At 53.5% G+C, this 16,642-nt stretch overlaps 4 protein-coding genes across 4 annotated transcripts; 3 read left to right on the forward strand and 1 right to left on the reverse strand.

Moving 5' to 3' along the window:
- Positions 1-468: 468 nt before the first annotated feature.
- ACET3X_001358 (uncharacterized protein) lies at positions 469-3,229 on the forward strand (the record flags this gene model as incomplete). Its single annotated transcript, XM_069446640.1, has 6 exons — positions 469-497; positions 551-634; positions 683-809; positions 860-1,028; positions 1,077-1,679; positions 1,725-3,229. The coding sequence occupies 6 exons, from the start codon at positions 469-471 to the stop codon at positions 3,227-3,229; spliced, it is 2,517 nt and encodes an 838-aa protein (XP_069311600.1).
- An 870-nt stretch (positions 3,230-4,099) lies between these two features.
- Positions 4,100-5,285, forward strand: ACET3X_001359 (uncharacterized protein; the record flags this gene model as incomplete). Its single annotated transcript, XM_069446641.1, has 3 exons — positions 4,100-4,161; positions 4,247-4,745; positions 4,800-5,285. The coding sequence occupies 3 exons, from the start codon at positions 4,100-4,102 to the stop codon at positions 5,283-5,285; spliced, it is 1,047 nt and encodes a 348-aa protein (XP_069311601.1).
- Positions 5,286-6,030: 745 nt separating this feature from the next.
- Positions 6,031-10,193, reverse strand: ACET3X_001360 (uncharacterized protein; the record flags this gene model as incomplete). Its single annotated transcript, XM_069446642.1, has 4 exons — positions 6,031-6,268; positions 6,324-9,462; positions 9,513-10,054; positions 10,105-10,193. 4 exons carry the CDS (start codon positions 10,191-10,193, stop codon positions 6,031-6,033), a joined length of 4,008 nt encoding a protein of 1,335 aa, XP_069311602.1.
- A 1,661-nt stretch (positions 10,194-11,854) lies between these two features.
- On the forward strand, positions 11,855-12,948 carry ACET3X_001361 (uncharacterized protein; the record flags this gene model as incomplete). Its single annotated transcript, XM_069446643.1, has 2 exons — positions 11,855-12,281; positions 12,332-12,948. The coding sequence occupies 2 exons, from the start codon at positions 11,855-11,857 to the stop codon at positions 12,946-12,948; spliced, it is 1,044 nt and encodes a 347-aa protein (XP_069311603.1).
- Between the last annotated feature and the right edge of the window lie 3,694 nt (positions 12,949-16,642).

The raw sequence follows: 16,642 nt of genomic DNA on the forward strand, positions 1-16,642 counted from the left end.
GTATGTTGATTGGGATTGATTACGAGTGTGAAAAGGCGTAGATGAGAGGGGCAGTACCTTTTACCGACAAGAGTGTTGTCTCGCAGGGGCTGTTTCACTTTGACGTTGGCTGTGCGGCGGAAGGGAGGGGAGGTGGGAACTTGGTAGAGAGATGTGTTGGAGCCGTGGTACCTTAGCTCCGAGACTGCTGCCCGCTAGTTCGCGACTCATCCATCGACCAACCTTACTTTCTCTCACCTCACACGACGGCCATCGCCTCCTACTCTAACGCCATACATCTGCGTCTTGGGCGCTGTTTGCCTCCGAGACCCTTCCGATCGCTGATTGTCCTACACGCAGGGCATACAACTTCACCATAAATGGAGCACGCCAGCCACAACGTCCGCCGCCTGCTCCGTGCCTTCGTCTGACCTGCCCGCCGGCCGTGGGGTCACATAGGAACGTCGCCGGCTCCTGCACACAGAAGGCATGGCCACGAACACTGAACAACTCGACAGGTGTGTCATAGCGCCATCACGACCCATGCCCGTCGGGTGCTAACATTGTGTAGGCGGGCGAAGGCGATTGAGAGGGAGCTTTATAAGCGCGCTGATGGCGGCTCTTCGTGCGCCGAGTTAGCTGCGGTGCTGCAAGAGTAGGGCAATGCTGCCACTTCCAGCAGGCGACGACTAACGCTCAACAGGTACCGCGCCGCCTGCGAAGCCCTCATCTTCTCCAACTTCGAGTACGCATCCGCCCGCGAACTCCAGACGACGCTGTGGAATGCGCATCTGAAGGTCAACACCAAATTCAGGCAAGAACACAAACTCGTGCGTTGTCGAGACAAGGAGGGCAAGGGACAACGCTAACATCCGGGCAGCTCAAGCGCTCCAAGGACCATGTCGTCGAGATCCGAAAGTTCCAGAAGACATATCTCCAGTTCATCAAAGCCAGCCAGCGCTTCTACCGCCAGTACATACTGAACCTCGACACCCAATTCGACGGCATTCCAGAACTGCGCAAAATCGCCCAGAAATGGAAGGATGACAGTAAGCACGTTCGGCTCGCTCCACGCGATACCACTGACAGTAGAGCAGCCTCCAAGTCATCGCCGCGCCAGCGCATCCCCGCCAAACTCAAGACGCCGGTCCTCGTCTCTTGCCACCAGACGCTCATCCAACTCGGCGATCTTTCCCGCTACCGCGAAACCGAACTCGTCGAGAAGAACAAGGAGCGAAACTGGGGCCCGGCCAAAGGTTACTACGACCTCGCCGCAGAGATATATCCCGATTCTGGGCATGCGCCAAACCAGCTTGCAGTAATCGCGCGCGAAGACGGCGACCACTTCCGCTGCGTATATCACCTCTACCGCTCGCTAGCAAGCAAAGAACCGTACCCTTCGGCCAAGGCAAATCTGGCAACCGAGTTCAAGCGCGTCATTACTGCGTGGGATAACGGGCAGCTCATCAACAATCACAAATCAGCCGACGGTAATACCGGTCGGGCTCTGATTGCTTGGTTCATTAGACTGCATAGCAAGCTCTACAAGGGCGAGGAGTTCGCTGCTCACGATGAGCTAGAGGGCGAAGTGCTCAGCCACTTGGCTATCGAGCTTAAAGAGCGCCCATTGGACTCCATCTTGACCAAGATCATCCTCATCAATATGTCCGCCGAATACTTCGCGACGGTGCAGTTGCAGAGTATGTTCCTCAATCTCCACAAACTGACTATGCTGACTCCCGCAGGCGAGAACCCACCTCCGAACATCATGCGCACATATTTCTATTACCTTCGTCTGAATGTCAAGACGTTCTTTATCCTTCTACAGGTTCTACAGCCCGAGCTGGATCGCCTGTCCGAAGGTAACGACGTGAAGCACCAGAACGGCGATCGCCCCGCCCACTTGTCCGACAAGATCACAGCTGTAGCACGCCGCATCCTCCCAGGTCTTCGTTTGTACAGCACCTGGTTCACGCGCTACTGGAAGGTCCTCAACGCCAACATCGCTGATACCTTGAATACGGTAGACGTCCAGGAGCTCTGGAAAGCCTATGCTGCGACGCTGTCGCTCTTGGCCTCGAGCTTCCCTGTTGACCAGCTCCCGCAAGAAAACTACATGCTGGAGGAAGACACGGATACGATCGGCTTCGAGCCGCTGATTCACCCAGACGCTGTGAAGCTCTGGTATGACGGAGATGTCATGAAGCAGAAATGGACCGAGTTGGAGCGCAACCACCCGAATGTCGAGATGCTTATGCGGGTTAAGGATCTGCTCATCGACGGTTTGCTCCTCACGCAGATTGATGACGCCCCTCTGGACTTGGACCTGGCAGGCTCACGATTTATCTACCGAGAAGAGGGTTTACCATCGGAACTTTTGGCGAGTCCCACGAACCGAGCTGATGGATCTCCTGTTCTGGCAGTCCAGGCAACCGATCTGCCTCTATTTGAGCACACGCATGCGCACATTCCAGATGACCAGAAGTCACACTCCGTTGCGGCAGCTTCGGAATCTGCATCCACTACGCTTGCTAAGGACAATGCGATGCGCAACATGGTGGACGATCTAGTTGGTGACGAGACCGGACTGGACCCTTTAGTTGAAGAAGACGAAAATATTCCGCCTACACCACCGGAGCAGACATTCGACGATACAGCCGTTGTCAACGACAACACATTCGTGCCCGCGGCATTGTCGATCAACGACTTGGTCAACTCGGTTAGAAACTACAAGCCCCTGTCCCCCGCTCCCATGCCTACGATGCTCTCCACGCCTATGGGAAGATCCGGTTCTACCTCTTCTATTCGCCAGCCACCGAACTTGCCCTCTGTGCCTGATGGTCAGTGGAACTCGAATTCTATCTGGAATCGTGCGCCTGGTCCAGCATCCCCTTCCATGTTGAACGCCAACGGCCTCGGTAATGACCTCCGACGATCTCCCATGAATGGTACGAAACCCAGGATGTCTGGCCATGTGCGAGGCGACTCGGCAAACTCGCTTTTGAGCGTCGAGACTGGTACTCCCATTGCGACTCGAGCTCCCAGTGGTATTGGTAGTGGTGCTGCTTGGGGAACTCATGTCAGCAGCCCCTCCACCTGGGGATCGGCATATGGCAGCGACTTGAACAACCCCCACCAATACGCCTTTGCAAATAGTGCAAGCATGGCGAGTCCGCTCCTGTTCAGCTCGTACCGTGATGGTGCTGAGAGCTCTTGGGGGCGCACCCCTCCCAACGGCCAAGGCGGTTGATCTGACCCCAACGCAGCCGTAGCAGGCTGCTTAATGCTGTCTTCTCATCAGTCGTTATTGTCATCAGACATGCCGCTCGCCAGAATACCGTTCTGGGTACTGCAAGACTGTCATGCCGAGCTGAGGAGCTCGTTGGAGGGCTTTCAAGAATGCTTTCTGGCTGAATGAGCGCACGTACTGTCCCGAATGCTGGATGTGTACTCCTATAATGCTTTCGCTTGCAAGTCACAGGTCGTTCTTGACGTCCGTCGAAGATCGAGGGGAAGTTACTTAGATGGGGAATTTTCTGCTTCACAGACTGGAATTATTGCAATATCTCTTGGGGTTTTCCTGGTTGCGCGCTCGCCAGGCTATTGTTGGGCTTGGTGCATGGCTTGTCTTCCAAAACACCAAGGCTTTGGGTCGTTGGATGGAAGATGGGCTGAGTCTCAATGTTCTAACTCTAGCTTAGGGGGCTTCTTTTTTGCTTTATTATTATGACATGGAGTTATGCGAACATACCTGATTCTTGACATTCTTGTGCTGCTGTTCTCGACAGACTCTGGCTATGTTTCGAGTGAGGTGGTGGTGGTCTGACATGGCGTGAGCCTCATTCGAGAGCAAGGTCATGTCTAACATATACGCAGCACTCAAACAGTCCCGCCTTCTCATGCATCACGTATGTGAATCTCTAACATGTCGTCTTACCTCGCATGCTCGACACAATTCTGCACTCGGCTATACCTTCCTTGTTTGACTCGGCGCATGCCTGTCGGCGTAATTTCTAGCGCGAAGCTTGCTGCCCCTCGCTGTCCGAAACCCTGACCCACATTCTGCACTTTCTCTCCGTTACGACACCAACAGAGTCTCTCTTCACCCACTACAACCAAGATGCCTGGAAACTACGAACTATTGTGCCTTGAGAACCCGCTTCTGGACATCCAGGGTGTTGGGTAAGTTCATTCTCCTTCTAGTCAGAGCCACAATGCTTCGCAACAAGTGCCGAGCAGCACAGTGAGCTTTGCTGACAGCTAGCAGTGACCAGGCTCTCCTCGACAAGTATGGCCTGAAGGCCAACGATGCCATCCTCGCCGACCCAGAGAAGCACATGGGCCTGTACGAGGACCTGCTCCAGAACTACAACGCTGTCCTCATTGCTGGTGGCGCGGCACAAAACACTGCCCGTGGTGCGGCTTACATACTCGAGCCCAACTCGGTCGTCTACATCGGATGCATTGGCAAGGACAAGTACGGCGAGACTCTCGAGAAGATCTCTGCCGATGCTGGTGTCAAGACTGAGTACCTCTACGACGAGAAGACTCCCACTGGTCGCTGCGGTGTCGTCATTACCGGCCACAACCGCTCCATGTGCACCGATCTCGCTGCTGCCAACAACTACAAGATCGAACATTTGAAGCAGGACCACATCTGGAAGCAAGTCGAAAACGCAAAGGTTTTCTACGTCGGTGGCTTCCACTTGACCGTCTGCGTACCAGCCATCAAGGCACTGGCTGAGGAGGCTGCTGCCAAGGACAAGGTACGACGAGTTCGGATGAATTGAGGGAAGATCAATGTGCTGACTGAACTCTAGCAATTCATTCTCAACCTTTCCGCACCCTTCATCTCACAGTTTTTCAAGGACCCTCTTGACGAGGTCCTCCCATACGTCGACATTGTCATCGGCAACGAAACTGAAGCCGCCGCCTTCGCCGAGGCACATGGCTGGGAGACCAAGGACGTAAAGGAGATCGCCAAGAAGATTGCCAGCACACCCAAGCAGAACACCAAGCGACCCAGGACTGTTATCATCACCCAGGGCACTGACCCAACCGTTGCGGTCACCGCAAAGGAGGGTGGTGACGCCGATGTCAAGGAGGTCGCCGTACATGCCATCAAGGCAGACCAGATCAACGACACCAACGGTGCCGGTGACGCCTTCGCCGGAGGTTTCGTTGCTGGTATCGTTCAGGGCAAGCCGCTCGAGAAGGCCATCGACATGGGTCAATGGCTCGCCAAGCTTAGCATCCAGGAGCTCGGCCCTTCATACCCGCAGCCCAAGCAAACTTACAGTAGCTAAGCGTCCTCACATCAAGTGAGCGCTGAAGCTCGTGTATTTCAACAATCTACGAGGGCATGCCTCCACGAGAAGGTTTGTGCTTACCATGCCTAGCAGCTGTCGTTGATGTGCTCAGCTAGGTATAGGTATCGTCGAGGCATCGCGGTGGTGTTTCTGGCGTAAAGACAAAAGAATGATCCGGCCTTTCAACAGCCGGAGATAGATACCCTCAGCTTTGATGCTGCTAAAATGAATGAACAAATTAACGAACAGGCCAACCAACGTGTTTATACGATGATGTGATGCTTTTACAAGTGCTGGTCTACTCACCCCAAGCTTCTGAAGCTCTGATCGACTGGATTTGAACAGAATTATTTGCGTATTGGTAAGGCCTATACCAAAGCTCCTACCACTGACAGCTGGGCGGCAACGATTCAGCCTAGAGGTAATCGCATGGTTGCGTCAAGCAGAACTTACTCGTACCATCTCGAATGCTACTAGGCTCTCGATTCCATATACCTCGTCTCTAACCACTATCACTCGTGGATATCTAGCATCTGGCACAGCGACATATAGCAATATAACGTTGTGACAAACAAAACAGGACTTAACTAGGCCTCACTATCGTATTCGGATACCAGTATTCTGGAGTCAAAGACTTGCAATATAATTAAGAATGTTCATTATATGAGTATTACGTAAATCATCACTTCGTATGTTGTGCTAACCATCATCAACTACTCTCCATGCCATCAACATCAGCGATCTAGTATGGCGTGTCGGCCTTTTTGATCGCTTCCCAGTCCGTCGCAGTTTGACCTGATGTTGCACCAGGAACGCCATGTTGATGGTAGCCATGAATAGCAGGGTTACCATCTGTTCCGCCGGTACCGGTGCCGTAGCGCTCGGTGTTCATGGGTAAGCCGGTATGTGGCTCAGTGACAGTGTTGTTATGATCCAGGTCGGAGACAGGATGCGCGCCGTAGACACCCTTTCGAGTCTCACTATAGTGTGTGTTAGAGGCTGTTTAATCGACGAGGATTGTAGATGGGATCTTACCGGTCGCCAGAGATCATGTTTGGGTCACCAATTGGACCATCCACACCAACGTGTTCCTTCTTTCCTGTGGAGCCATACGGATTAGTCTGGTACTGCTGCTGCTCCATAGCTTCACGTGCGGGGTGGCCCTTGGGTGGGTCCTTGTGCAAGAGGTGCTTTCCTTTCCAGCGTGGTGAGTCTGGGTGATCGTCGCTGTAGTCCCTAGATTGCCTAGGGCTGTAGTCTCGAGACTGGCGTGGTGAAGACTCAGGGCTAGCAGAAGACTTCTCCCTCTTGGACTTGTCACGATGCAAGAATCCAAGAAGACCCCCCTTCTTCTTCTCCTCGCCGTCATTCTCCTTTTCAAGCTCTTTCTCACGCTGATGTTGCTCCTTGATCAGGCGGGCCTGCTCCCTCTCATGTTCCTTAGCCAGACGATGCTCCTCCTTCTCGTGAGCTGCAAGAGCCTTGTCGTGCTTGTGGACTTCTTTGTCATGCTTGTGCTGTTCCTTGTCAAGCCTATGTTGCTCCTTCTCCCTCTCGTGGGCAATCTTCTTGAGGCGCTCTTCGGCCTCGCGATCGTCTTGGTTCTGAGAGTTGGCGTAGGCTGCACCGCCCAGCCCTGCTGCACCCACAGCGCCACCTAGAATAGCAGCGTTGCGCTTATCGTTGTTCTCGTTTGTGGAATTTCTAGCTCCATATGGTTGAAGGGTTGGGTCCTGAGCATGCGTGTTGTGTGGTGCGATGGTACCTGAGGTAGGGTATGATGCAGTCGTGGCTATCTCATGCATGGGATAGGAAGACTGCGTCGTGCCTTGGACCGGATGTGTAGACTGACCAGATGCCGCCAAGTCTTGTTTTTGTCGAAGAGGGAGTTGAGTTGTGTTCCCGTTATGCTTGGATCCTGCATAAGCTCCTGCACCTAATCCGGCAGCAGCAAGACCTGCTCCACCGAAAGCAGCATTCCTGTTGACGTGGTCGTTGGGATCAGTGCGATTCACATTGCTCTGAGTAACAGGATCGTTGTAGTCGTACTGGGTCCTTGATGAGACAGGGTTGGAAGCACGTGCGCTGGTAGCTGCGGGATCGTATCTCTGTTCTGGCATAGCAGCTTCAGGCTGTGTCATCCTGTGGTCACCATATGCATTGATAGCCTCCAATGCTCGCTGTTTCATGCTTTGGTTGCCGTGAACATTTGTGGCTTGGTATGCTCCATAACCGGCGGCGCCCGCACCTCCGACAACAGCAGCATCACGGCCATAGTGATGTCCGCCCTGCTGGCCAGTCTTTTCATCAACCTTGGGATCCAGGCGGTTCAGTGTATCTGACTGATGCGGTCCCACTGTAGTGTGTGCCTTTTGCTTTGACGGGTCAGGCTGGACTCTGGGATCTATGATATTAGCAATGTTGCTGTCGTGCGGCCCGATTGTTCGCGAAGCAGGGTCCTCAGACATCGGTTCAACGGTGCTTGAAGCTGATCCACTGTTGAAGTTGTCACGATTAGCAGCGTATAGACCGCCAGCAGCAGCAGCTCCGGCTCCGGCCAGGCCCACATCGCGCCCGTAATGGTGCTCAGAGCGCTTCTCCGGAACTGTGGTGGCAGTAGGTGCCTGACTAGGATTAATCGATAGCTGCTGGGTGGTTGTGTCTGGAATTGGCGCAGGAGCTCCCTTTGCGCCATAGAAGTCACCGTGTCCTACGGGCTGAGAAGCCGAGGTGCCCGCGGTAGGAAGAGGCTTGGAAAAGTTTGAAGTTGGTTGAAGGGCAACTACATCAGATCCAGTAGCGGAAGTGTAAGAGGGGCCTTCAGGGAGCACAGCAGTACCAACCGCAGGGGTATCATTTCGGTTGAGGGCGTGGTGCACCCCACCAGCTGCTGCGGCACCTGTGCCAAGTAAAGCAGCATCTCGGCCATAGTGATGCTGTGAGCCGGCCGTCTGGGACAGATCGTGGGTGACTGGAGGTCCAGAGATAGTTGAGCCACTGCTAGGGGCTGCCTCAGTCTTGGCCTGTGGATCGAACCTCTGCTCGTCGAACTTTTGCTCCTCCAGCCTGGACTTTTCACCCAAAACGCGAGGATCAAGTACTTTACTACTGTACGGGCTGGATTCCTCATAAAGAGGCTGGGTACTACCAATATCCTGGGTATCGTGCTTCCTTGAAGCTGCATGAGCACCTAAGCCCACAGCGCCAGCACCAAGGCCTCCGGCAATTGCAGCGTTACGGCCGTAGTTGTGGCCATCAGCTGATTTTGGTCGGGGCTCCTCGAGTGTTCCCGTATGTCTAAGCTCGTGAGGCTCGCTTGTAGAGGTAGGCTCAACAGTAGACTGAACGTGAGACGGGTCCAATGTAGACGTAGGCTCTATATTCGATAGGTTTCCGCTTGGGCCAGCTGAAGTGGGTTGGATGACAGGAGCGTAATTGAGGAACGTCTTCTCATCACTTGGTGTTGCGATATATTCGCCGGGGACGTGTCTGTGCGACTCAAGTCGGGGATTCAGTGGTCGCTCGTCAGTGCTTGACATCCCAGTGGTGGGAGCAGCTGCAATCGTAGAATGCGTGGGTCCAGATGGACTGATGCCCTGAGCCCCATGCTCGTGTCCCTGGGTAGACGATGGAAGGTCAGAAGATCTCGAAGCGGCAACAGTCGCGGCAGCCAAAGCCTCCGGATGATAATTAGATGTCGACTGGCTCGGGACATTGCCTGTCTGGGTAGTCGCTGTAGCAGTAGCTGGTGGAACATCTCCATATGTAGCCTGGCGAGTTTCGAGGCCTTGATCCTGAACATCTTTTTCTGCTGGATGTGAAAGTGTCTTGGAGGCGCCAATGGCAGTGGCGGCTGCCGCTGCTCCAGCCAGTCCTTCACGTCCATAACTGTCATGAACAGGACTCTCGGTGTTATGTATACCAGCTTGCTTCTCTTTTGTGCCTGGCTCACGCTCACTGATTCCCTTGTTGTGAATGGACGAGGTGTACTCAGTCTGATGTCGAGTGAAGGTAGAATCCTCTTGAGGTTTTGTGATAACACCTCCAGCAAGAGGGAAAGATCGATCGGTATCCGCGGTGTAGCTCTCCTGTCGCAAAGTGCTCTCATAAGGTTGACACTCTGTGGTATAAGCAGGGCTAGAGCCTAATGGCCCACTACCAATTACGCCGGATTCTACACACAGTCAATTCATATGCGTCAAATAGTAGATTCACTCTACGTACGAGCATGTGTCTGCCCTGGGTTTGCACCGCTTCCTTCGTTCAGGCCAGCAGTTCCCGGATCTCCACCTCCGACTACCTGGTCTTGGCTCAACTCCTGAAAGGGCTTGTGTGTCGGCATGGCAGCATGTCCTTGATTTGCACCCGCGCCAAATCCGATTACGCCGCTCTTGATGCTCGCAACACTCGGTTCTTGAGTGTGGCCATGAGGATAGGCATTGGGGCGATGTTCATCTTGCGTAGTTGTGCCTGCACTTCCCAGTGGCTGCGAAGTAGTAGCATGGTCTTGGGTCCTGCTGGGGTTGAATTGAGCGCCGGTTGCAGCTGTGCTGGTACTTCCAATGGGTCCATCGGTACCGACATGTGCAGGTCTTCCGTGCACATCGTGTGCGTGGAGGCCTGCTGATCCGCTTGGCTGGGCGAGTTCTGTGTATGGCGCCCCACTGGTGGTCTTAATATCGTACATTGGCTGTCCTGTATGTCCTGCAGTTGTATTCCGACCTTCGTCTCCGGTGCTCATCTGGTCGTAGATTGGGTGTTGCTGACTGGGATTGATATTAGTGCGGACCACAGCCAGAAAGAGCAAAGCACGAACCCGTCAGCAGTAGACGAAGGTGTGTGCGCATCGTGGGCGACAGTGTCATCTTTCTTGTGTCCGTGAAGGACACTCTTGATCTTCTGCATGTTGTTGCTGATTAACTGCGGCAATGCAGCGGGAGGATGAGCTTGGAAGGCTCTAGTTGTATTCAAGGATCAGTTCGAGCGCAGTGCTAGAGTAGGAGAAAGCAGGGCACAGGTCGTGAACTACACGACATGATGGCGTTTGTGGTAGCTACGCAGCTTGACGCCGATGAGGTCATACAGATGGGGTAGCGGCAGGAGCTAGACGGCGGCCGTCCACTAGAAGGGCCAGGTGCCGCATTCCAGCCACGAACAGCCACGCCGTATGCCCATTGCAGCGGTTCGACCTCTCTTCAGTGCAGCGTAGAGGTGTTGATGTCGCCAAAGCAAGTTGTTTGACCTGCGGGGCAGCGTCATCCTGGTAAGCGATCATTTCGATTCGAGCCATGAGCCCTGAGCCTCGGATTGATTGAGGTTCCGGGGGATCCTCGGCAGATGTGCCCGTGGGAGGATGACTAAGAGCAACTCGCCCCGTGGGTTGGCAGTACAGTCAGTACTGCTCCATCCGGCATCATTGACTGACCGCTGAGTGTGTAGTGGTATCAAGACGGGCAATCGGCGCTGGCGGCGTGTGCAATTATAGCGATGACTTCACCGATCGTGTCCCACACAAAGTTACCCCACACTGTGTTGCGCAATTTCCGACCACCTGACCAAGGCCCATTGAGGTAGGCCGGATGCAGGCACGCTGGCGACTGGATGGAACCTGAGTGGGACGTCAGATCGTGACCGGAGCTTTGGCGGCAATGAGTTCGAGTAAGGCGTCTAGGAGGCACCATTCCAGACAGAGCCCAAGTTGCGCCGCGTATTGCTCAAAGAATACGCTGCTGGTGCCCTCTGGACGCTCGGCGTGCAGCACCCTCAACACACCATCCCAACCACCTTCCGCAAGCTGTGCGGCCACTCTCCCGACAGTCAGCGAATGAGGGCGGAGATTGCGCGAATTACGACGGTGGCAAGCCATGGATGCCACTCCCAACGGCAGTTCACCCTCCAACAGCCTAGCGCTCCTCGACGAGCAGTCTGGCCCACCTCTGCACCTCTGGCTGGGAAGCGCTCGGCCGACGGAAGCCAGCTGCTTCACGCCGTCTGCTGCGCTTTTCGCGCCTGCTTCCGTTCTAGAAAACTTCTACCGCCAGGCATGCATGCAGCAACCTAGTTTCTCAATAGCTGACCCCCCCTTCCCTTCTTCGCTCGTCGGTTCAGCGTGGTAGCGAGCCTCCGTCACTTGCACGCCCAACATCGCGTTATTGCACTGCAGGCTGCGACCAAGCTTTGCACTTCTCCGCGTTTTCTTCTAGCCTGGCCTGCGCGTTTCATCCGCCGCATCGCTGCCCATATACAACCCACCATCTTCCCCAGTGCACAGTGCCTGACCACTGGACCGTCCCACCGCAGTTTCGGATACTCCATCTTTCGCCCAGCACTCGACCAGGGCCAGGTTGACTGCAGCGTCTGTGCCCCCGACCCACTCCCTAATCAGCCTCACCCTGCTGCCGACATCATACCGGACCATCCTGCCGAGTGCCCTCTTCCTTCTTCTCCAACATCGCTCCCACACTCCGCAAACATTCACACCATTACTCACCCACGCCTACTTTAATCTTCCTCGCTGCTCCTGCCCTGGTTCACACGCTCCGGTTCAACTGCACCCTCCGCCCACAATGCCTGGCCATCTTCGCACTCGCTTAAAGCGCGTTCTTACTGCTGGCTCACACAGGAATGCAAAACCAGAGGAGCCAGAATCTGATTTCTACAAGCCTGGCGAGAAGATGCCTCCACTGAAATACCGTCGTGCCGTCGATCCTGAACACAAGAAGAAACTCGAGGCTTTCAGCTTCTCGACAGCATGGCGCCGACACAGCAACGCTTCGCTGTATTCACCCATGGGTAGCAGGCTACCGAGCCGTAGGAGCAGTTTTAGGAGACGCAGCCGCAGCCGTAGTATGCACCGAAGTCGGAGAGGAAGCTGCTCCTCAGACTACGATGCTGAAGAGTGGGTAGACAGCGGCATCGGAGCGAGCATCGCTGGCGACGACAGGCCGGCAAACATCAGGGAGGCCTCCGACGACGAAGGCGATGTGCTTAATGGTGTGTTTTATTTTTCGTGTGTGTGACCATTCTTTTACTGACGCGCCTAGTCGGCCTCTCCCGCAATCCAACCGAAGACCCTCGTGACGCTCGACGACAAGCCGCTCGCCGCTCCAGCTCCGTTCAGCTATCATCGAGACCTGCCACTGGCTCCGACCGCACTCGCAACCCCTCGCAACCTTTTTCGCCCGAAGAACTGGAGATGGCGCTACAAAAATCACACCTCGAGGCCACAAAAGAGGAGTCGGATAAGAGTGCCAACGAGAGTCCTTTTGAGGACTTTGACGACCCAAGTCCCTTTCTCAGACCGCGTGGTGGATCCATTTATGTACCTTACAACGGCCAGGGTACGCCTCCAAAGCTGCCTTTCTGGGGCACTGCATACCCCTCATGCGACGACGCGCTCTCCGCTGGCCATTTCTCGAGACGGCCATCCGTTTTCCTTGCTTCTGAAGATGGATGTTGCACACCGCAGTACGATCGCCGCGCATCGTTTTTCGTGCCAATGGACGCTCCAGGCCTGACACAAGCACGCCAAACTTCCGTCTTCGTACCCGCTGACGACGAGTGCGTCTGTCCCCCACCAGCTGCTGAAGCACCGAAACGCAAACCCCAGCCTTGCGCTCCATGTGACGCCATTGCTGCGATCCTCGCAAGGCCCGACTGATTTTCCTCTCTGCATTAGCGTTCATTTCACTGTCGATATTCGATTCATTCCGTCTGTACATATTGTCTATTGCATTTCTCTGGCGTTATCTCCATGTAAGAACCCTCTGATTGGTTCCATGTCTACAAGCCAGGGATTGGCCTTTTCTTTCACGGACGGGGGTTACTTCATAGACTATATTGTCAATGGGTTCCATTCTTCACATCATCATCATATAACGAAATCTTCCATGGTCTCGGTCGTATCACATTTTCCTTATTATTACTATTGAGCCCCGTCTCGTGTATACGTGTGATTGCGGACGCACTCATAATGCTCGAATAATTGATAATTCACGAGCTCACTGCATGACTGCGCGTTCAACAATTCTCCAAGTCATGATTGCAGCCACAGTAGTACGTGTTCAACGTTTAGTGCACCTGCGGTCTTCGGAGCCGTCCACCCACACCATCCCAGCGATCACCGCCAACCAACTGTCATTGATATGCAATGCATTGTCACTCACTGAGCCTCACTCTAGCGATCCCAGTCTCAGCACACGAGGGAAAAAGGACAACTCCCCAATGGCCATCTAATACAACAGATTGGCCTTGCAGAACACGCGTCGCATTGCGTCGTCGCGTCTTCTCCTTTACCGACAAATGGCGCGCGCGCGCGTGCGCGGTCGATCAGCACGTTGTTCTTTTTTCCCTTTCGCTGTGTCCCAGCACGATGGTAGGCACATACTCCACAATATGCATTGCTGCTCAACACGTGAGATTTTTCCCACGGTGTCAGCCGTTTGCTTTTCGCATCGACGCACACTCGGCCCTTTTTCATGCCGCCGCCCTCGTGGGGTTGGGAGGTTGGTTCGAATGTTCAAAGCTTGCATACGTTATGCTAAAAGACTATGCTTGATGCGTACAGTACAGCATAGTACAGCTTGATCCCAGGGGCATGGACCAACATCCCCCCAACTTAGGTTCTTGGTTTGTGGAAGATTTCTACCACCAGTAGAAAACTGACCGCTGGAGAACCTACGATCCGGCTCGTCCTGAAGAATATCACGCCATGAATGCAGTTTGTGCGGTTGGAATCGAACAATTGCCGATACTTTCCGCTGCTAGAGACACACGGGACAGGATACGCTTTGACGCAATCCCCGTTCGCGGGGGCATTAGGTCGGTTGGGACTTTTTCATCCCCATTCCATCATCCCGCCTATAGTGCGGAAACAAGTGAGAGCGGACGGATGGGAGAATGGAGAGGGGCAGCACAGAAGCACTCCGGCACGCGTCAGTATGTAGGGCGGGATACTACTTACGTATAGTGCTTAGGTAGTCTCACCTTTTTGCCTCCCCTCCCTCCCTCCCTCGCTCTCTTGGTGCGGTTATTTTCTGCCCACCCCCACCCCGCGCTTTTGCTCGCGACTCGGCGGCCTGGGCAGATCATGGCTTCATGGGATAGTGTGCTCGGCGGCATCGCGGAACCCGAACATCATTACGTAGATGAACTTGGCTCTTTGTCCGCTACGCCGAGCGGAATACTTGCTTTTTTGAGCTGTGCATGGTACTGTTTGCCTGTGCTCGAGACGAATTCGCGATTCGTGTAAAAGGCGGATTGCACATGGCATGAGTCGTACGTGTTGCGATTACTGATCCTTTGGTTGGGGGCTCAGTTTAGGTCGAACGGGTGGGATGAGCAGGTGTGTGTGAACAAGGGTTGAGGGAGGCATGGGGATGACGAGGTGATGTAAGATGTAAGACATGTCGATAGTTACCTAAGTGGGGAGTTGAGGTTATGCCACTAGGAAAATGTTACCTCGTAGCGTATGATAGAACGAGGGCTTGGGTTACCTTATTTGGTCTGCAAGGTACCCGGGTAAGACGGAGAGGAAGCGGGGATGTAACATGAAGATTGGCTGGAACGCCTTGCTGTTTGGTCATGTATACGCTGTGTCTGTAGTTGTAAAGAGCTGGGAAACATATGAAGATGACTTTGCATATTTCCTAGGTAGTATGGATGCATTGATATAACGAATAGTACGGGCTTAGTTGACAATTGCAGCTCTAGGCGCGAAGCAATGTCACCTGTTGTTGTGTAAAGATTTTTGCTAACAGTATACCTAGGTGCAAGGGAGAGATAAAAGACGTTCTTAGCTATGCGAGATCATATACAAAGAGTCGTTGACCGTATGGACCTATCCTCGTAGCTCGTTGATCACCTCAGGATTGGCAAGAAACGCTGCATCGGATATCAATGTGACGAGATGACCAGGAAACAAGCTGGGATATTCTGGTACTCGTGCAGCTTTCACTAACAAGGACTGAAAACAACGAAGCGTAAATTCTCGAGAGTTTCACTGCCATCTCGTAGCTTATTCCGGCTCAGGTACGAAAACAGGGTAAAGTCTTCCTTTGTCTAGGTCATGGACTGTTAGTGGTGGATTGTTCTATGCTAAGATCTATTTTTGTATTCATTACGAATGTTCTAGGACAGGATGCTCATCTCGCCCTTTTGTGTCGTATTTTAACCACATTCGTCTTTTCTACCATCCGTTTGACATCCATGTGCAAAGAATTCAAGCATCTAGCTATTCCAGATTTGGAAATCGCCTCGCGGCACGATAAGAAATGGAATGTAGACTAAGGAGCGGAGCTGCGGGATAGGGACTGCGGCTGTGGATCTGACGATACGAGATGGGTCCCTTTAGGCCCAAGATAGATAGGATGATAGAATGCTTCGCGGTTCTATTCACCAAGCACATACAGAGCGGTATTTCATGAAAGCGACACCGGGAAAAGAAGAAAAAGGCTATCTTTGTGTTTGTGCACAGCGTGGATCTAAATGCTGAATGGTAGGTTGTGTGAGGTACAATTTAGAATCCGAGGAGGGCATAGGAAAGAGATAGAACTGTGAGGAATGTGCTTGAAGAAGTGATGGAAATTCCAGAATATGCCCGAAGTGCAAGCCAAGATCTGAATTCGTATGAGATGTGTCGATGACTTTGCAGACTAGGGTGCAGGATGGCTTCCAAGGCTTCCTGGGCACGGTGTACCACTCTTGCTAATGCGCCTCAAGATGGTCGTGGCTTGCTGCGCCATATGCACTGCTGTGTCAACGTTATTGTGATGTCAAGTTCTCGGCTGTAAGATAAAACGATTTAGAGCTATTGCTCTGCTCGCATTTTAGATATGGCTGCTCTACATTACCTAGGTGTGCTCCACCACAGGTCTGGACCATGACAACAAATAAACATCTGTCATACACGACGCTCAAACCAACAAAGGCAAATACAACCATGGGCGGAAAGACGATGGAGGATGCGCCGACGGCGAGTGCGAGGTAGTTTGTTGATGGAAAGCTGCACGCAAATCAGCCAGGCTCCGAGGACAATCGCGCACGCGAGCGCTCCGAACGATAAGATTCAGACGAGTCGTCCTCTCTATCTCAGCTGGATAGTTCGCGCATGTCTAGATATGCTCAGTGAGGTAATTCACATGCATACTCGACAGTAGCGCAACGTCGCGATCCGGGTGTGTCGGAGATGACTGAATCACGAACCATTCCTTGCCAATGGGATTGCTTCCGATGCGCATTACAATGGTACGATCATCGCCACGCACCCCAAGTTGCCCGACCGCCTCGTTCTTACCAGACTACGCCCACGGCCCGCCGTTGCGAATGGAAGGTGCGGGCAGAGTTCGCAGTAAACA

The sequence above is a fragment of the Alternaria dauci genome, chromosome 1 (genome assembly GCF_042100115.1).
Source record: "Alternaria dauci strain A2016 chromosome 1, whole genome shotgun sequence".
Classification (NCBI taxonomy): Eukaryota; Fungi; Ascomycota; class Dothideomycetes; order Pleosporales; family Pleosporaceae; genus Alternaria; species Alternaria dauci.